At 39.5% G+C, this 22,102-nt stretch overlaps 1 protein-coding gene across 4 annotated transcripts in view; it reads left to right on the forward strand.

Moving 5' to 3' along the window:
- LOC308669913 (copine-8) overlaps window positions 1-22,102 on the forward strand; it is a 72,306-nt gene that overhangs the window by 14,548 nt on the left and 35,656 nt on the right. For all 4 annotated transcript variants that reach the window (XM_081330922.1, XM_081330923.1, XM_081330924.1 and 1 more), the window contains exons 2-6: window positions 13,552-13,592; window positions 15,146-15,192; window positions 19,159-19,262; window positions 20,397-20,436; window positions 21,346-21,422. In XM_081330922.1, coding sequence (XP_081187048.1) covers window positions 13,552-13,592; window positions 15,146-15,192; window positions 19,159-19,262; window positions 20,397-20,436; window positions 21,346-21,422 — 309 coding nt within the window. The remainder of the gene's footprint in view (window positions 1-13,551; window positions 13,593-15,145; window positions 15,193-19,158; window positions 19,263-20,396; window positions 20,437-21,345; window positions 21,423-22,102) is intronic.

A 22,102-nucleotide genomic window follows, 5' to 3' on the forward strand; every position in this document is an offset into this window, starting at 1 on the left:
CTGACTTATTCTTCATGGATCCTCTGAACTTTAAGAATAATGCCATAATGAAAAGAATCAGAAGTGATAATATCAAGGATCCATTTTATCTTGTCATTCTAATATATAACAAAACTCAGCCTCGCTATAGTTGCTCAGCCTGTCATCTTGAAAATTACCCCAACGCATTCAGTAATCTTATGCATTCTATGTTCCTTGACTTAGACTATTTTAATTAATCCTTTACTCCGGCAGGTGGACAACTTGGCTGCTGGTTGAAGTGGTTTAGGCTGACAATGGATTAATAATAGCATCTTTCCCATCCCAACTCCCCTACATTTTTATTGTATTCACTATCACTCTTCTCATTGTGAAGTCAAATGTGAATAAATATGACTCATGAATAACATACTTATTGGCATACAAGCCATGAAGTCACAAACTAGCACTGAGAAATCCCTGGCATAAGTTTTATCTTGTCTTTATTGTACCAAAACTGGTCTTATTTTTTCTTTCTTGCAGTTTATATGCATTAGACAGAACATCGATTGCATATTTGTCAGTTTTCCTATTTCACTGAAATTGCAGGATAAATTTGGCAGCTCTCTCCTGAAGTGGAATAGCTGTTGAATATATAGTCAGAATAATTTTAAAGTTATCTATGAAAAAGTATGCTTTAGTGAAGCCAGGTCCCCATTTGTAGAATGTTTTTGTTAGCCTTTTAATCTAAATCATTTCCATCTCTTGCAAGTTCTAATCTTGTAGTTGTTTAGCCTTCCTAATGACCATCATTTCTGCTCAGTGGGTGAATTTTCAGACCTTTGAATAAATTTTACCTTACTGATTTTCATTCCCAAGTAACTATAAAGCATTTGCATGATTTTAGACTATTACTTTTATATAACAAAATAAGAATTTCCATACACATAGAAACCAATGTTTCATGGGATGTATTCATACAATATTCTCATGCAACCTTTTCTTGGTGGTATTCTTTATTTCTTAAGCTGCTGTAGCAGCCTCAGGGAAGTGAGAGGAAAAAACAAAAGCTTGATCTGGAAATATGCAGATAGTAGAGGAAGGCTTCTTACAAATGTCATTCTCATCCATACAACATTTCTAAATGCAACTTGCATATTTAAATGGAAGTGGGTTTTTCTGTTCTGTCTATTCCACAGTTTCCTTAGGTAGGTAAGAAAATTAATTCCTTAAATAGTTCTTAATTCTTGCTAGAATTGCTGGGCACGTTATTTATCTGTTCTTGGTAGAATATCCTGAGTAAATAGTAAATGTAGTTAAAAATGAAAACCTACATAATAGATCCCTGGCACTTTTTTCTGAAGCTGCATGTTAATTTGCTATTAGTATATGCAGCACATAGGAAATGTTGTGAACCCTGGAAGTATGCCTTCTCTGTTGTGGTGCCTGGCCTATTGGCTTTTGTAAAACACTAAAGGCCTATGTGTTGCCATGAGCCGTGGATGAATACAGTAATGTGCCTGGCGTCCTCAGTTGCCAATCTGTTACTTGCTTTTGATGAGAACGTTTCTATGATTGATTTTAAATCTGTAATTTTTAAATTTACATATTTTTAAATTTGTGAGCTCCCTAGGGTGGTTTGCAAGTTGGACATCCGTAGAGGTTGAGTAAATATCCAAGTGTCTTTATTGTTTAAAATGTTTGACCCGTGAGATAGTCTCGAGGATCCTACCAAAAAAAAAAAAAAATTAGAATACAATCACTCAGAAGAAAATCGTACTGCGTTCAAAGGCTTATGGTTCAAAATATACATGCAACATTTATCTTAGCTTCCGATAATAAATTGTATAATTATACATAGACCCTATGTCAGAATCCATTTATATCCCATTCATAAATCCCTATCTGTATGTTCTAAAATCTTACACCCCTCCCTGGATTCTGCCATTCCCAAGGAGGAGAAGAGAAGATGTTAATTGGCCATCCCTATCCATTAGATGCAAGGTTTTTTATTCAGCCTGCCTGGGGGCCGTCATCAAAGACCAGGGAAAGAACCTTTGAACTGAGAAGAACAAAGAAAGGTGGGGGGGGGGAGAGATCTGGTTTGTATCTCCGATTAGAATCTGAAAGAGAGGAAGGAAATGTCCTAAAGGCATGGAAGATCCCTTTTCCCTTGGAAGGTTTTGACACCTGAACCTTAATTGATCCGGGACTGACCAAATGGACTGAGGCAGGGGTCAGCAACCTGAAACAGTAAAAGAGCCACTCGGAACCGGTTCCCTCACAAAAGGAAAAACTGGGAGCCGCAAAAAATGTATGCACATGCGCGTACATGCGTGCATGCGCAGAACAGGGTTTGACTGAAGAGTGGAGCCAAGGCGAGATATGCACCTACCCTGCATATTTGAATTGATTGGTTGAACTTTTTTAGTCCCACTTTTTTTTTTGGACTGCACATGGCAGAGGACTGGGAGCCACAGGGGACGGCTGAAAGAGCCGCATGCAGCTCCGGAGCCACGGGTTGCAGACCTGTGGACTGAGGGGAGGGGGTTTCACTCGGGGACACTTTAAAAGTATCAATCTGTAACACAGTTTTCAGATCCTGTCTAGTTTTTCCACTGACAATCATGTTTTAGTAAAAGCTCCTTCTTGGACAATCCTGTCTCCAAGAGTTCTTCTTTCCTAAGATGTGGATTGGGGTGGGTCCTGACACCCTAGTTACTTGAGGGACCTCCTATCTCCCACAGTATCTGCCCAGCTAATTTGATCTGGTAGTGTCTGCACACTCCAGGTTCCATTAATTATGCCAGCTGTCAGAATTCTGGAAGCACACCTTCTCTATAGAACAGGGGTCTTCAAACTACGGCCTGCGAGCTACATCCGGACCTCCGGAAGGCTCCTTGCAGCTCTCCAGCTCCTCCCATGTGTTTCCAAACAGCCCAGGGAGAGAAAGCAGGTTGTATTCACCACTGTTTGGAAAGAAAGAAAGGTAGGATTCCCTCAATTTCTCCAGTGTGTGTGTGTGGGGGGGGTTGCTAGCCAGCTGGAGGGTTGGTGGACGAGGAAGGGAAAACACATTCCTTTTTAACATTGGCACTGGTTTTGAGCCAGCTGGAAGGTTGCTTCCTGTCAGAACTGCCATCCTTTGCTCACACCTGTGCTTCGCTACATACCAGTCTCTGGGGGGAAGAAGTCACGGGAAGGCAAGGGGAAACAGAAAGTGATCTTCATGCTGTTCCCAGCCGTCCCAAGGCCGAGGATCTGGAAATGGAATGCAGCGCCTATCCATCTATCCAACTGTTTGCAGGGGCAGTTACCAAAACATCTTCTTTGAATATGACTGGACAATGGAGAGAGAACGGGGTGGAAAGGAGAAGGGAAATTTAACCAAGGAATCTTCATGCGCAGACTTTTTTTTTTAATCCCATTTATATTCCGCCCTTCTCCGAAGACTCAGGGCGGCTTACAATCTAAGGCACAAATCAATGTGCTTAGCAATAGCCCTCATCCTATGTATATGCCTGCTTATTAGGGCTTTCGCCCCCCCCCCCCAAGCAGCATTATTACAAAGTCAGCTTATTGTCCCCAACAATCTGGGTCCTCATTTTACCTACCTCGGAAGGATGGAAGGCTGAGTCAACCTTGAGCCTGTTGGGACTCGAACCTGCACTAATTGCAGGCAGCTGGTGCATTAGCCCACTGCTCCACCAAGGCCCTTTTAGATTTGCCTTTGCTACTATAACTGCTTGGCTTTAGTAAAAGTAACCTTTTCACTACTGAATGGAGTCAAGAGTGTTTCTTTCCTAAGATAACCAAGCTGGGCCAGGTCTGACACTTCCTTTGCTGGTGGGGAGGGGGGTTGATCTAAGGCAGGGCTTTTCAACCTTTTCACCCATTGTACCACTTTTAGGATATGGCAACATTCAAGTACCACCAGTTGCCTAGCAAGGTGTCAAAAACGATGATCAAAAAAAAAGGAAAAAAGTGATGAAGTACAGGTAGTCCTCAAATTACAACAGTTCACTTAGTGACTGTTCGAAGTTACAATGGCACTAAAAAAAGTGCCCACCAAGCCACAGCCGAGCAAGACACCTGCCTGCCTGCCCGGCGGAGCTCTTCCTCCTGTCCGAGGTTTCCATTGTTGTGAGCATTTCTTTTGAGGATTGTCAGCGGGGGTGGGGTGGGTGTTTCATTTTTATTCCCCCCATCTCCTGGGTGGGTGCAGCAGGTTTTGGTCACTTCACATGACCCTGGGACACTGTGACCGTCATAAATATGAATCAGTTGCCAAGCATCTGAATGTAAATGACAAGACCCTGGAGATGCTGCAACATTCCAGCTTATCGGCGCTTCTTCTGGGCTCAGAAGCGCCAGGATCAGTGCCAAGCTCCAGCTGGAGCCTGGCGCTGATCCTGGTGCTTCCACTGAGCCCTGACAGCCCTGCAGCTCCAGCCGTCTCTTGCTCAGGCTTGTGCGGTGCTGCCACCGGTTCAGCTCATTCCCCTCCCCCGCTACCACTTTTCTAGGATGGTTGCGTATCACCTGCCAGGTGCCACTGTACCACAGGTGGTACCTGTACTACTGGTTGAAAAGCCCTGATCTAAGGGAGTCCCTTTTATTGTTTCTCCCCCCACACAAAGAAAGCCCCATTTGAACTGGCTCAGGCCAGGTGGATGAGGAAGGGTCATCTGGAGGGTCCCTTTGTTTGCCTTGTGTGTGTGTGTGGGGGGAATGATCTAGCCTAGTTGGGCACATTTATAAAATTGATTTTTCCCCCCCTCTGGCCCTTGAATTTTTGCAAAATGTCCAATGGGGCCTTCAGACTGAAAAGTTTGGAGGCCCCCGCTATAGAAGAATGGGGTGAGGTTCCTGCCCAGATTCAAATGGCCTCCGCCCTGTTTGTATTTCAAACAGCTCAGAAGATGTAGCTCTTTGCCCAGGTGTTCTGACCAAAACCTGATTCGCCCAAAGCAACCAAATCACATTGAAGATGGAACATACCGTACATTTATTTTCATGCAATCGATAATACAGCATACTGGGCTCTCAGCAAAGTTTTGCACTTTGCTGAACAGTCACGCAAAAGTAGCTTATATACCTTTCGCCCATTACATTGCAAAGAAAAAGCCAGAGAAAGGAATGGTTGAAATGCCTTACACAGTTCTGTTAGAAACAAAAGGAAGTAGCGGCCATTTGTTATACTACCGTTGGAATGGTTAGTTAAATACAGTGGTTAGGAGGATCACCAGTTAGTGAGTCAGATTAGTGAAAGGAAGGAAGAGGGGTATGTGTGGAATTTCAGAGGTTGCGCACTGACTTATCAGATAAATTGTGGGGTGTAGCTCTTATGTTGATAAATTTTTTCTAATATTGTGAATAGTTCAGTTAGCTGTGACTTACCTGGATCAGGCATTCATTGCTTATTCAATTGGAGCAGCTTCGAGTGGAATCCCCAAGGGATCACTTTCTTGTGACCATGAGGGTTTTCAGTACCACCAATCTATTGGAGAGATCTATTGTAATGGCCTGTTGAAGTCAATTTACGAAAACTTTTGGTTTTCAGTAAGTTTTCGGAGTATTTTCCAACTATTTGACAGGAGATTACCTTCTTGACACATGGAAAACTAAGTTGGAAAAAGTGCTAGACAGGTTTACTCCCAGCAGTCTCTCCTTTTCATTAATACAAATACTATACTTAATTTATTTACTTGCTCTAGGAGATAAATGACACAAAAACACCTAAAGCAATACTAGAAGAAGACATGAATATAATAAGCATGGATATAAATCATTATTTACTTTTATTTTTTAAAGGTTTAATTGGCTGCCCATCTTAAGGGCCATGGCCCTAGGCAACTCACAAAAGCAGCAGTAAAAAACAAAAAATAATAAAATCAATGTCCCAGATAAAATAAATAAAATCCCAGCTTCTTAAACAACATTTACAGCCATGAACTCCAGTCTCACCCCATCCAATGCTGAAAGGAAGAACCAGATTTTTAAGGCTTTCTGGAAAGCTAGAAAAGTTAAGGGCCTGCAGAAACTCAGACTTGACTACATACTGTGGCAGTAAGCGTGACAAGCATCCATATATTTTATGTTCTTTTCATGTCTGCAAAATGCCATCCAGTAATACTGTTTAAAGAGAAATAACTCTGTTGATGAATGGTGACAAAATGAATCATTGGCCAGCTTCTGTGACCTTTTTGCTAGATATTTTGTAGAGAAAAATCATTATCAGTGTTAGATGGTGGTTAGTCAAAATCCAATTAAGGGAGATATCTTCCAATGAGAGATTTATTTGAGTTTGTGGATTCTGATGAAGTGGGCAATATTTTATGTGAGCTGGATTTTTGTCTCTTTTAGCCTAATCAAGTTGCCAAGAAGGGGATATAGATTTGATTGGGGAAGTAGTGAATTCTTTGAGAAAAGGGAATCATCATCCTTGAATGAAATGGCAGTATGCCCTGTCCACAAGAGGGAGGTTTGACTCTTGAAGTGGCCATCTTCATTGCCCCATCTTCATACTTTTGGGGGGAAGGTTCTTGAGAAGGTAAAGGGTAGTAGCAACATCAACTGGGAGATAAACTCTGTACCAACTGGGAGATAAAACAGGATCCTGACATGTCTAGTTGATAATTTTGTCAGCTAAAAGGTAAAGAAATAGAAGGACAGCTATGCTGGACTTCATTCTTACTAATAGGCATATAATGATTGAAGGGGTAGAAGTTGTAGGAACTTTGGGGAAAGAGTGACTGTGTCATATTAGCATTCAACATAATGTAGGCACAGTTAATTGAACAAAGTCAAACTATTGTTTTAGATTTCAAGAAAAGTGACCTGAACAAACTTAAGAGATTAGGAAGGATTCCTTGAATGGAGATCCTAAAGGGAAAAACAATTCAGGATGTTTGGGAGACACTGAAACATGAAATTACAAAAGACCAATCAAACACAATACTACAAAGGGGGGAAAAAGACACACGATGAAACCACCATGGCAGCACAAAGAATTGCCTGAGAAACTGAGGGACAAAAAAGAACAAGTATAAAAAAATGGAAGCTCAAATCTAAAAGGATGATGTCAGGAAAGCTAAAGCTCAGAATTGCAACAAATGCCAAAAATAACAACAACAAAAATTCTTTTAGTATGGAAAGAATAAGAAGAAAGTCAAGGAAAAGATTGGTTCACTAATGTGAGAAGATGATAAGATGGTGGCAGGCAGCAGGGAAAAAGCGGAACTGCTTAATTCCTTCTTTGCATCTGTCACAATTTACAAAATGAAAAAAATAAATAGTCCAACCTATCAGAAGCAGCACCGTGTGAGATAGAAGAGGAATTGCAGGTCAAAAGAGCCTTGGTGGAGCAGTGGGCTAATGCCTCCTTAAGTAACACCAGCTGCCTGCAATTAGTGCAGGTTCGCATCCCACCAGGCTCAAGGTTGACTCAGCCTTCCATCCTTCCGAGGTAGGTAAAATGAGGACCCAGATTGTTGGGGGCAATTAAGCTGACTTTGTAATAATGCCGCTTGGGGTGTGTGTGAAAGCCCTAATAAGCAGGCATATACATAGAATGAAGGCTATTGCTAAGCACATTGGTTTGTGCTTAGATTGTAAGCCACCCTGAGTCTTCGGAGAAGGGCAGGATATAAATGGGATTAAAATAAATAAATAAATAAATAAAAGAGGCAAAAAAAAATAATAATAGTAAGAGAGCACCTATCCACTCTAGACAAATTTAAACCTCCAGGACCAGATGGTTAACATCTCAGGGTTCTGAAGGAGCTGGCAGATGTGATCTCGGAACCACTGAACTAAACCTTTGGAGCACTCCTGGTGAATGGGGGAACCGTGATAAATATCAGTCAGTTGCCAAGCATCTGAATTTTGACTATGTGACTGTGAGGATGCTGCACTTTTTTCCAGTGTCTTTGTAACGTCAAACAGTCATTAAACGAACTGTTGTAAGTTGAGGACTACCTGTACATTTTATTATATCACTGTTAGGGTTTTGAAATAATGCAGAACAGTGACACACAGGCTGTTTCTTTCCCCCACCCAAAAATGTTTTATTGTACAAAATTAAATTCGTATTTTATTTTACTCAGTGCTTTTTTTGTAAAACAAAAAGGTGCCGGAACTCACACATGTCATACAACCCTCCTTGCCCACCCTACAAGGTTCCATCCAGAAAAGGTGCCGGCACTCCGTTCTGAGCGTTCTACGACAAAAAAGGCCCTGATTTTACTTCTCTTCCTGTTACTATGAATTTACAACTATTTCTATTGTTATTCAGTCTATACATTTCTATCTCTATGTTCTATTTCTCTATTCCTATTTCTGATGTTTGTAGCACTATGTTTTCTTATATTAAACATTTCTTAGCTTTTTCAATCTTTCCTTTTCCTCCAGACGTTCTTTTCCAATAGCCAGTCTCAATGCATTTGCATGCGAAAATCCTTTTCACTACAGACTTGTGGATGGGGGTTTCTCTCCCTTCCCAAGTCGGAAGAAATTACAGCTTTCTGTTTCTGGAGCTTTAGAGCTGCTGCACATGGTGGACTTAGCTATACACTCCAATTGGGCTCTTTTGCTCCCTTTGTGTCTCAGCTCTGCCTCTCAACAGTCCTGCAACTCCAACTCTCTTCCTATTTGAAAACTACTCTGAGTTGCTTATCTTTGAGTTGGAGGTTTCTCATTCTCAAGTCTCTGCTGTCTTCATGGATTGACTCCTTTCTTGACATATCCACCCACCTGCTTTCTTTCAGTTACCTTTTTGTAAAATAAACTCACCTGTTAAGGAGAGGTTGGGGCTGTTTTAACCCTCCTGTTTCCAGGCAGATGCCTGCTCACTCCAGGTGGCAAGTTCATTCATTCTTCCAGGTCATAAACTACCTAAAGTTTACAGTAGTGGCTAAAATTGTGGAGACCTTTGGGAAATGCGTATTTTTGAGGTTTGATGGCTAATAACACCACTTTTTGGGGGGAGCAGTACCATAAAATTATATATCAATGGAGAGATAATTTAATCAAGAATGTAATGCAACAAAGTTTGTTCAATTATCCGTACTGTATTCTATGAAAGGTTATAGCCAAATAACCGGAAAAAGGAATCACAACTTGCTTAGGTTGATATCAGGTAGCTTTCCTTCATCTGATTGCAGCCAATGAGCATGAGTGTTTAGAGAGCCAATCAGGTGTCATCTTGTTTTGGCAATGAGCCAATCAGATTCACAGCAAGATTCAGTTATTGATGTCATGTATTGAAGCTGAGAGGAGGACGTTTGTCAGTGTGTTATGTGATCGCTATCAAGTTGGCTGTTTTTTTAATGTTCTTTCATTTAGTGAGCTTGTAAAACATAATAAAATTAAAGTAATGGTGCAAAGAGTTGACTGGTTGCCCAGAAAGTGATATAAAATAGTATTATTAAGTGAACAAGGCTACAGTTATAAAGAAATTAGAAGGAAAATTGGTGGAAACTTAACCAAAGGTGGCATTTCTACTGTACACTTTTCCCAAAAGGTTTCCACAATTTTGGCCACTAGTGTAGGTTTGAGGTTGCTGTAAAAAAAATAAAATAGAATGGTAATATCCACAAAACTGACCATAAATTTATTAGAAAAAATATGGTATAAAAATTGAAAAATTTACATTCTTCAAGCCTGAAAAGATACTCTGAAAATTTGAAAAGATGGGAGATTAAAAATGATTTTATAGAATCATGAAAAGTATGGTACAAGTGCTCATATGTACAATATATAAATGTACGCTGAGCCCAGCCCTTTAAATTTTAACACAACAGTACTAATTTGTGGTATTTACTTGCCGTCATATGTTTTAACAGTTTTAAGTCTTACTGCATTGCTGACTAGACAGTTAAGGTTATGTTTTCTTCCCTTGCCCTGAGCCATTATGTCTTGCTTCACTACACTGAATTAATGCTGAAGGCTATGGCCAGAACTGAAGACCTTTTCTTCAGAAAGGAAAGATTAATAAGATTGGTAACACCTAGTATGGGGTTCTGAAGGGCAATAGCTATTTCATTTCCTTTAACTGCAATCTATAATCCAACTAATCTTGACTATACTGTTCTTTAGCTGTGGGAGTTGCCAGACATCTAGTCCATCTACATGACTAGCCTAATAAAGTTACAGACCGTAGCTGCAAGACTAGTTGACTTTAATGTTTCCCCCATGTTGTCTACTTGCCTATTTTCAAGGACATTGATTCCAATGACACAATGATAGTGCAGTCTGCTGATTCTTCTGCAGGAAAACCTACTGAGTTCTGGAGTTACACCAAATCTTTCTGCTATTTCTAATAAATCTCCAGAGTTATGTCAGAAAACCTCTCACTTTCTGTAAAAGGAATTATTGAGAGCATCATTCTGGAAGATTTATTTATTTATTTTATTTATTTAATGCCATTTATATCCCGCCCTTCTCCGAAGACTCAGGGCAGCTTACAATTTAAGCACAAACCAATGTGCTTAGCAATAGCCTTCATTCTATGTATATGCCTGCTTATTAGGGCTTTCGGGGGGCCCCAAGCGGTATTATTACAAAGTCAGCTTATTGCCCCCAACAATCTGGGTCCTCATTTTACCTACCTCGGAAGGATGGAAGGCTGAGTCAACCTTGAGCCTGGTGGGATGCGAACCTGCACTAATTGCAGGCAGCTGGTGTTACTTAAGGAGGCATTAGCCCACTGCTCCACCAAGGCTCTTTTAAGATTGTGTTCTTGCCTTCTTTTCTAGGCACTTTACCTTTCAAGAACAGTAGCCACCTTAGGGCTTTATTAGATCTCTGCAGCTATTTTTTTTAGGTGTCCTTGTTTCTGGAATATGCTGCTTGCTTCTCTACTTCCATCTTTTAAAGTGGATTGTATGACATAGGGCAAGGATATCCAAGGTACCACTTATTTCCAATTGTTTCTGCCAGCCTAGTGTGTTCCAGCAGAGATGGAGTAGTCTGGGTCTCCTCCATTATATATTGCCACCTTGTGGGACTTAGGAAGTGTGCTTTTCTATTACAGCTTCTATCCTCTGGGACAGCAGCCCCCCCCCCCCCGAGTAAGGATGACATCCTCTCTTGTTGGGTTCCAGAAAACCTTGAAAACCTGGCTTTCGTCTCAAACCTGTTTTGTTTTATAGGTTTTGTTACCAGACCATTTTATTGATTGATTTTATTTGAATTGATTTTAGACAGTGTGCATCATAAAACATAAAAAAAATAATATGCAAAATATATATGGCCCCAAGTAAAACTGCTACTATAGATGTTAATACAACCAGGAAAAGGACCCTTAACATACTTGGGGCCCCAGGCCTGGGGACATAAGTCTTCACAGCCTTGCAAAAGGTCAACAAGATCGGGTCATCCTGATATCTGGCGGGAAGGATAATCCATGGGTCAGAGGTAACAGTATAGGACAGGGCTTTTCAACCTTTTCACCCATTGTACCACTTTTAGGATATGGCAACATCCGAGTACCACCAGTTGCCTAGCAAGGTGTCAAAAACTTGATGACCAAAAAAAGGAAAAAAGTGATAAAGTACAGGTAGTCCTCGACTTACAACAGTTCGCTGGGTGACTGTTCGAAGTGACAATGGCACTGAAAAAAATGCCCCCCAAGCCACAGCTGAGCAAGACACCTGCCTGCCCACCCGGCAGCACTCTTCTTCCTGTCTGAGGTTTTCATTGTTGTGAGCATTTCTGTTGAGGATTGGCAGCAGGGGTGGGGGTGTTTGGTTTTTATCCCCCCCATCTGCTGGGTGGTTGCAGCATGTTTTGGTCATTTCACATGACCCTGGGACACTGTGACTGTCATAAATATGAATCAGTTGCCAAGCATCTGAATGTAAATCACAAGACCCTGGAGATGCTGCAACATTCCAGCTGATTGGCGCTTCCTCTGGGCTCAGCAAAAGCCCTGGTATCAGTGCTGCTTTCCAGCTGATTGGTGCTTCTTCAGGGCTTATGGAGGAATCTCTGTGGATTTATTAATGCATATGAATGAAACATGTTTTGCTGCCCTGACCACCCTCTCCCATTTCATGCAACACCAAGGCTTTGATGACAGCATGTATCAGGTTTCCCAGAACAACCCCAAGCTGGGCCCATTAGTCACCTGGGGTGCACCCATCTAACAGGTGTAGCCTCGTTGCAGGGGGGTATGCCAGACAATTGGAGGCTCACAAGGAATGGTCTGACCATGACAGGAGAAACCAATATCTTCCCCCAATTCAAGAGCATTCTGCCACTGGTCTGACAGAAAAACCTGGTGAGGCATATGACCAACAATCTGTTGATTTAATGTTTCTTGCTGTTTTTGGGCTACCCAGAATCCACTGGAGCTAGGCAGCCAATAAATGTAAATGAATAAAATAAAATTTAAAAGAAATAGCTCCTGCCTATGGATTTACAATGTGTGTGTGTGTATAGTGTGTGTGTGTGTGTGTTGTTGTTGGTGGTGGTGTGTGTGTCTGGGATTGATCTGTTGCTTTCTATCACCTGTTTCAGCTTGCCTGAACTACAGACTCCCAAAGTTTTTGTTTCAGTTTATTTTTTGGATTCAGCCAGACCCACATTGGGCGAGGTTTTCCTCTTCAGCCCTCTCCTGTTTCCCCAGATGGCTGGGGTGGAAAGAAAAAAAGATTTAATAGCAAAAGAGAAGGGGAGTGTCAGCACGGAGACTTAACTTGCCAGTCGCTGTTCACCCACAGATGCAAGTTACCACAGAGCAGAAGGACCTCATTGGAGGGGCTGGTTCGATCCCAAGGACACCTCTTCCCTCATTACAGATACATTTGCCACTTTAGTGCCTAACTGTGTGTCTTTTCCGAGTTGTTTAAAATAAGTGTATGGCATCTGTTGTTTTGTTCTTCCACCTCCAACTACTTATTTGGCGTCTCTTCTAAGTTATTGGCGCTTAGTATTTATACATGCGCTGGGTAATCTCACTACTTTTCAAGTATTTCAATTCCTACAATGCGTCAGTTTCCATGATTCCTTTGTACATTACCCAATTCATAGGAGCAACAATAGAAGAGTACCCACTTTTCTACCATTGCTATATGTTTCAAGCCTATAAGTTCTCCTTAATAAGTTCTCCTTAATATCCAACTGCTGGGCCATATGGTAGCTGCCACTTAAGTGTGTTTTGTCTTTATTTTAACCCTTACAGAAATGATATTTCCATTCTGCTTCACTGGGCATGGATGTAAAACAGCTCTCTCGCTCTCTCTTTTTTTTTTGTAGCAGTGAAAGTGTTGGAAGGTACCTTGGAGGTCATCTAGTCCAGGGGTGTCCAATCCCTGGGCCATGGTCTGTGCAAGTGGCAGGCGTGTGCAGCTCCACTTGTGCAAGTGACGCACACACACCTGCCGCTCACATGGAACCGTCCCGTCTCCCCCCCCTACCAGTCCACCAAACTAGAAAGGTTGAGGACCGCTGATCTAGTGCAACCCCTTGTTCTCTCAGGAGATTATACTATTTCTGATAAATGGTTATCCAGTGTCTTCTTAAAAGCCTTATGCTGACTGAGTAAAATGTTTTAACAAAAATATCATTTTATTTTGCTTTTATTAATAGGAACCTTTTGGATAGAGATACATTTTCAAAATCTGATCCAAGTAAGTATTATTTTGGCATTCCCCTTTTGGAATAAGGCAATGAAGAGATAATGCATACACAGTGTACATTATTTGCATAAATAATGCTTATTACAATAGTGTAATTTCAGATAGCCCTTCCCTCAAATGTAACTGTTGAATTGAGATTTTACTGTAGGAATTTAAAAACCAGATGTTGATTGGCTGATTGAACACCAGGACCTATTTGAATGCAGTTTTGCGGTAGACTGTGCTTAGAGATATGAAAGCTTGAAAAAAGAAATTGTAGATATTTTGTGTCTGTTTTACAAGGCCTATTTTGTCTTTTGTTTACCAAAATTGATAAAACAGGCTATGAAGCATTTTTAATAAAGAAGAATATTTGTAGCTCAGGGTTGGCATGAGGGGTCCTTGGTGCTCTCTGAGCTTTCTTGCTTTCTTGCTTTCTTGCAGATGTTTCATTACCCAAACTAGGTAGCATCATCAGTAGCACTGATGATGTCACCTTGTTTGGGTAATGAAACATCTGCAAGAAAGCAAGCAAGCTCAGAGAGCACCGAGAAACATTTTTTTATTTTTAATATATAATAATCAAGATGTTAAAAAATAGAGAAGCTTGTCAAGAGACAAATCTCAGTAGAAGCATGAATTCTGTTACATTCAGCCTTAAAATTAATATAGCCACTGTTTTCTATTTAAGTCTCTTTCCTTTACTGTTGTACAATAGAATATATTACATACATTTATTATATCTATACAATGTAACATTACATTTTTATAGTTAAAATGACACTTCAAAAAAGTGATGTAAGGGGTTGGCAATAGTTTTTATGGCTGACTGTAGTAGGCCATATTTAGTGTGGAAGGGATAAAATTAAAAAAAACTAGACTAAGCCAAGATTATCCTCCCCCCCCCTTTATGCCCCAGTGCAATGGACAAGTGTTGAACTTTAAAATTTCTAAAATAAATCTATCTTCCGTGAAATATGGGGAGGGGTCTTTGTTCTCTCTATGGGCTCTTCCTTGGGGGAGGAATACAGCCTGTGAATTGTATACTCAAGTGTAAGTTAACAGGTATGGATATTTCTGGTAAATTTGAGTGTTTTTAGTATACATTATGCTCTGACTCAGATGCCTACTTTTAAAAAACACAATTATCTGTGTGTGTGTACACACACACACACACACACACACACACACACACACATATATATATATATATATATATATATATATATATATATATATATATATATATATATATAATAAAGGGAACACTTAAACAACACAATGTATTGTATTTAATAGTAGGATGTCTTATTTTCTGTTCCCTTTATTTTTTTGAGCAATACACACACACACACACACACACACACACACACACACATATATATATAAAATAAACAAACAAAACCATATACAAATATTCAAGTCCCAGGTATGAATTTCAGTTCATTAACTCTTAAATATAACTTCTGCTATGTAATTTTAACCTGCCTAATATTATATCTTAAATATTAGTCTATAATGGAATGTTAATTTGCATATTGATTGGTTTTTCTTCTTTTCTACAGTTTGTGTTTTGTACACCCAAGGGATGGGAAATAAAGAATGGAGAGAGGTAATGTTATATATAGCAGTTGAGTACTGTCATATAAAAATAATATGTACTGGTGTGAGAATTTTTTGCTTTCCAAGAACTGGCAAGGACCAGCATAGCAAATGTGTACACAAATGCTTTATTACAACTTCCCCAATAACAGGATATTGCTTTCGGTTAACTCTACCCTTCTAGCTTTTGCAAGTTGTTGTTGCCGCCATGTGAAATGTCTTGAATCCTTTATATTCAGTCTCTAACATTCAGTTTAAACAAAAGACTCAAAATCTGTTAAGTAGCATACAATCTTTTCCTTTTTTCCAAATGTTCTTGCACTAGTTGTAATGAGTTGTGGTCCTTATCTGGTTGTTACCAAGTCCAGGCAAAACTCCAAGTAGGACTCCCTCCAGGATATGTTGCTCACCGCAGTTTGTGATCCTGGCAGTTGATTTGTTGTTTGAAATAGCTGCCAATAGTACATAGAATCATAGAGCTGGAAGGGACCTTGGAGGTCTTCTAGTGAGCAGGAAGGCAGGAGAATGGCTATGCCGGTTGTCCATTCTGTTATTGAAAACCTCCACAACTCCAGGAGGCAAGCTCTTTCATTGGTAATTGCTCTGTCTGTCATGAAATTGCTCCTTAGTTCTAAGCTATATCTCTCTTTAAGCTTCTACCAATTACTTCTGGTCCTGCACTCTAGAAGACTATCATGTTAAACCTATATTTCTCTTTGTTAAATTAGACACACTGCTGGCTCATATTTAAGCGGTAGTCCATTAGGACACCTAGATCTCTTTCACATTTATTACTTCTGAACCAGGTACCACCTATTCTGTACCTGTGCATTTGGTTTTTCCTGCCTAAGTGCAGGACCTTACTTTTCCCACCAGTGAACTACATCTTGTTGGATAGCGCCCAATGCTCAAGTCTGTCAAGGTCCTTCTGAATCTATCTTCCAAAGTATTAGCTGTTCCCCCCAGCTTGGTGTCATCTGCAAATTTGGTAAGTTCTCCTTCTAGATCATTCATGAAGATGTTAAAGAGTACTGGGCCTGTTTGCAATTCCTTTCCTCCTGTTATGTATCCAGGTGCAGGTCACCTGCATAACAGCAGCCACCAGGGGGCGTTGGCCTGGACGGTTTGGCGGGAAACCTAGTTTCGGCGGGAAACCTAGGGCCAACCCCATTGGCTAGCTAACTACCTGGCCGGGTATATAAGGAGGCCAGGTAGCCCTTGTTCGCCAGCACGGACCCCTTCAATAAAGAGCTGAACCTGTACTCCGACTGGCATCTCTTCCTTGCGTCGGACCCACTACATTACACCTCCTACATCCCTTTTTTTCTATTCTGCCTTAGCATTTGCATTTGTAAGCTAAGAGCTGGGGGGGGACGGTCAGTCTGCTTCTGGATGTTGGCAAGTCCTTGAAAATGCCAGGGTGTGGCTCACTTATCATAGGCAGCTACCTGGAACACTAGCTTGCAGGCTTGTGAGGTAGTTGTGAGGGAATGTATGACTGCATGAGGGAAGTGAAGGTGGGAAACATTTCTGCCTTGCTGCAAAGCACAGATCGCAGCCATTCCCTCACAACTGGCTCTATTTATATGTCACGCAGCACCAGATTCAAGCATGAGGTTGAAAGCTGGGAAAAGTTTAGTATTGTACAGGTTACCTTATCTTCAGATGCACTTGCCCAGGAGATGCAAAAGATGTTCTTCTGGCACACCATGTCCAGAAACATCTTTGGACAATTTTGGCAGGGTCACCAGTTGTGCCTAGAAGTTTCAGAATGCAACTACTTGCTGACAGGAAATATCCAGTTAAGCTGAATAACACCTATTCTATTAAATGCTGAACTGATTACTGGTAGGTTTCTGAGGCTAATTCAAAGTATTAAATATTTGCTGTAGAGGATTTGGGCCTGGGCTCTTCAGAAGGTAGAAATTTCCTGTGGTGCCTGGGAGGCAATGCTATAGGTCTGAACCCCTAGAAAGATCAGAGAGTAGTAGGAACCTATAAAATAACATTCTCAGTAACATTATTTTAGATAAGTTAGACTGGCCTCACACTTTTAGCCTTTAGAAATAATCTATTCCATCGGGCTTTGGGGGATGGAATTGGAAGACAACATTGGTCTTATTGGTCTTATTGGTCTTTATTTTGAAAAATGTTTGGATGTTAAAGATATTATAAATATATATTATTGTAAGGTGTCTAGATTCCCTTGAACTGGTGGTATATAAATAATTGTAAATAAATAAATAATCAAATATGTGTTGCAATGTAAGCCACATAATTTACATACTTGTGTCCATTGTTTGGAGGAAAATATGAAAGGCCAGGATTTACACTGTGATATCTTAAAGTGATTTTCATCATTTTCACATCATCATCACTTCGTATTGGATTTTTGTGGCTTTGGAAGAAGACTTTTATAGCATTTACTTTTTCTCTCTCAGTATTGCTTAGATTAACAAATTAATAATCCATTTGGTTCTGACTTTGTAATTGTGAATGCCACCCTCTTCTCCAGTCTGTTTCACTTAAGTTCTTATGTGGTAATTTGCTATTATGTACCCATATTTAACCAAAAGTAACCCCCCCATTTGATATTTTTAAATTGGTAGGTGTAGGGAGACATCAGTTAAACCAGTTAAATAATCTGTCCAACTGAAGGCTGCAATGTTAAATGTGTAAGTTTTAAAATAGGTGAGTAGCTCTGATTTGCAGTTTCATAAAAAATAGCATCTGGTATAGGCTGTATAGAGATCAGGCTATGTATTTTTTTAAAAAAGATTTTTATTTCACAGTTTTCTCTACAGTCCTGTGTTGGACTGAGAAAGTAATGGCCCAAAGTCATCCTGTCAGCTTTCATGCCAAAGGGAGGACTAGAACTCTGTTTTCTGGACCAGTACCTTAACCACTATACCAAATTGTATATATTTATTTATTTTATAAATAAATATATATGCCTTAGGATCACAGATTTTTCAGCATCTCTTGTATTTATTTGAGTAAAGGTTTTTAGTGCTGAAGCCAATCCTGTGGATAAAATTTTCCTGATTAAGTATATTTGTAGAGAAGTGACAGCACAACATGGTTACTACTGTTTGGAATAATTTCTCGTTGGAATGAGTCGTTCCTATCACCAGCTTATTTACATGTCATATTGGACTAGGCCAGGGGTAGGCAACCTTGGCTCTTTTATGACTTGTGGACTTCAGCTCCCAGAATTCCTGATCCTGAGCCAGCATGGCTCAGCTTGGAAACCTCTCCCTTTCCCCTCAGCATGGCGGGCTCAGGAATTCTGAGTCATAAAAGAGTCAAGGTTGTCTACCCCTGGACTAGACTTTCCTTGAAAAAAGAAAGAAACAAGGGAAGCTTTTTGTTTTTGTGTGTTATTCTGGAAATGGGCTGAAAATCTTTCCAATTTTGCCGACATTGAAAGATTTTTTTCTTCTCCCAGAAGAAGGGCAAGCTGTTTATGGAAATGTTGGTATGCATATGAGTATAGGAAATGATTTTGTTTGTGTACATGCTTTATCCCAACAACTGAAGTGACTGCAAAAAGTCTTACTTACTCATAGCTTATATGATAAAAAGGTGACAGACTGGGATAAATGACTTTTTAATGAAATCTGAATGTTTAACAAAAGCATAATTTGAAGCAAATTGGGCTACAACTTTTTCTTATTAGACCCCTTTGCAGTCAATTTTGGATTTACGTAGAAGAATAATATTACCCTATTACATAGATTAGATAAATATTTGGGAATAGGTTCCGAGAATACTTATTTCTGTAAGGACTGAAAGTTTCTCTACTAGTCGTTCATTTTAATTAAAGTCTCTCATTTCCTCTTTTACCTCCTTTAAACTGGCCCATGATTTGTTCATATATATATTCATATTTTTATTTGGTATTCTTACTTGAGGTGTACATGTGCAGAAAGATAATTATATGCTGATGCACTTTCTTTAAAATATTATTTTATAGTTTGGAAGAACAGAAGTAATTGACAACACTTTGAACCCAGATTTCGTAAGAAAATTTATAATGGATTACTTTTTTGAGGAGAGACAGAACCTGCGATTTGATTTGTAAGTTTACTAATAAACTTGAATTTTGATAGTATAAGTGTATTGATCTATCAGAATAGTACAGATACTGGGAGCTATTTTGTCAGTAAACTACTTGTATTAGATAAGTCATATTTTAAACTTATTAAGGTAAAGGTAAAGGTTCCCCCGCACATGCGTGCTAGTCGTTTCCGACTCTAGGGGCCGGTGCTCATCTCCGTTTCAAAGCCGAAGAGCCAGCGCTTGTCCGAGGACGTCTCCGTGGTCATGTGGCCGGCATGACTAGACGCCAAAGGCGCACGGAACGCTGTTACCTTCCCACCGTAGTGGTCCCTATTTTTCTACTTGCATTTTTACGTGCTTTCGAACTGCTAGGTTGGCAGAAGCTGGGACGAGTAACAGGCGCTCACTCTGTTACGCGGCACTCGGGATTCGACCCGCCAAACTGCCGACCTTCCGATCGACAAGCTCAGCGTCCTAACCCACTGAGCCACCGCGTCTTAAACTTATTAGATAAGTTTAAATTGTAATGAAGTGCTGAATTGATTTTTAAAAATATAGACTTCAGTAAAAATTATTTTCTAAAATCCTAGTTTTCACTATTTTATAGTATATTTCCAGGTTAAGACAGTGTAAAAACTGTTCTGTGCTGCAGGCAAGTCAGGATGTATCAATTTATCAGAAATAACAGCGGAAATTATTCCTTATGCACCTCACAAAAATGTAGCAGGTAATATATGAAACCATATTACCACAGTCTGTTGTTTCTTTTGCCAAAAGATAATATAATCTTGGCAGAGTACAAATCAGAAAACAAACAAAAAATCATAATCATATCTTTTGTATTTTGCTAAATGCACTGGAATGCCAGTTAGAATCAGGGATTTCCACTTACTTCCTATTTGTGTTATGCATGTTTTTTATCACTTTTTGTTTGTTGGCTGGTTTTTCGTTTTGGAGATACATAATTGATTTAACCGCTGGGTGCAAGGTTAAGTTAAACCCGGAAAGCAGGTTTCACACATAGTAGGTTATCTCATTAATTGTCTCTCTTACTATATAACTTTAGGATGCAAGTACCTGCAAACTCCAGTATGTCCTTGAATATTTTTGCTTTAAAATATTAGAGTGAATAAATCTATCTTTTCTTTATAGGTATGATGTTGATTCTAAGAGTCCAAACCTTTCAAAGCATGTAAGTGTGTTAGTTTACAAATTTATCCATATAGGTTTTTTTGTTAATTGGGAATCTGCGGGCCAGTTGCGTATAGTGGTTAAGGCACCAGTCTAGAAATTAGTCTCAACTTAGGCACAAAGCTATCTGGGTGATTTTGGGTCAGTTATCCTCTCTCAGCTATAAGAAGGCAGTGGCAAACTACTTCCAAAAATATTGCCAAGAAAACTTGCCCTGGCAGCCTCCAGGAGTCAACACTGGCTCAAACGATGGAAAAAATGGGGTGGGAGAATCCGGTTCACCACATGGGAACATCATATTGATTTACATAAAATTAGCATTTTGAATTAATTTCTAAACCTGGGGCTCTGGGATTTACTGAGGGAATGTGAGGTCCCCTTGGAAAACAAATTATTTATATTCTATCAAACTGGAATGAAATTCACAAAAAAAGATTATGAGGTAGGGATGAAGTGAGATATTGGAGCAGGTATTTGTTTGAAGCTTGCCACTTTATGTGTCTTTTTTAAAAGTATATGAACCTTTTTTGTTTTCAGATAAAATGTGGTAATATGTTCCATTCAAATTAGTGATATCTGTAGCAAATTTTATATACATAGTTGGAAAGTATTGAGAACAGTGAGTATGTACATTGACTCTTGATTTACCCATGGTCATTCTGTACTCATAAACTTCAATTCTTGCATCCAGACATAATTTGTTTTATTTATTTATTTATTGAATTTATATGCCACTCATCTCACTTTTGAAGTGACCTTGAATGGCTTAATTTAATTATTCCTAATTATGAATTTATAACTAAATTGTTCATAAGTATTGCGTTTCTTGTGCTGATAAATGGAGCGAATATGGATGGAATGCTGCAGATGGAACAGTGTCTAAGCTCCATAACTTTGTGTGATTTTTCAGGATTTCTTGGGACAAGTGTTCTGTACATTAGGAGAAATCGTTGGGTCACAAGGAAGCAGATTAGAAAAACCAGTTGTGTAAGTACGCTTTTAAAGATACAAATTTGGTAGTGCTATGTTGTTACAAGCCCAGTGTTGTTTCCATAACATTTCCATAACGTTTACTTGTTTTCATAATGTTGATCTGAAACTTGATAGAAGAGAATATTTGAAGCTCAGGGTTGAATTGTGGAGTCCTCGGTGCTCTCTGAACCTGGTGGTTTTCTTGCAGATGTTTTATTACCAAACTAGACAACATCATCAGCACTGAAAACAATCGAGCTCAGGGAGCACTAAGGACTCCACTGATCTGAAATTACAGGTAATAATTGTACCCCAACAAGGTCGTTGTTTGAGATAGTTGTTTTCTCACTCAAGCAGAGGGGACGTTTTCATTTCAAATTCTGTAGGTATAAAATTTCCTTCCAACATATACGTTGTTTCCTGTCCAATTAAATTCAGTTGTTGATTTGGTTTTGAATGTATGATACCTTTGTATTGATTTCTAAAATTGTATTGTAAAATGTAGCTGCCTGAAATACAGTTACATGAAGAATTTAAATATCTAAAATAAATTCAAACATTTAAAAATATTTTCTTTTTGTCATATATTACATAAATAAAACATTATATAAATGTATATAATGTCAAAAAATCAGAAAGAAGAGTACTTCTGCCTAGATAAAGATAAATTCCTGTTGCTATGAAATGTTTTAAAT

The sequence above is a fragment of the Vipera berus genome (genome assembly GCF_964194415.1).
Source record: "Vipera berus genome assembly, chromosome: 6".
Lineage (NCBI taxonomy): Eukaryota > Metazoa > Chordata > Lepidosauria > Squamata > Viperidae > Vipera > Vipera berus.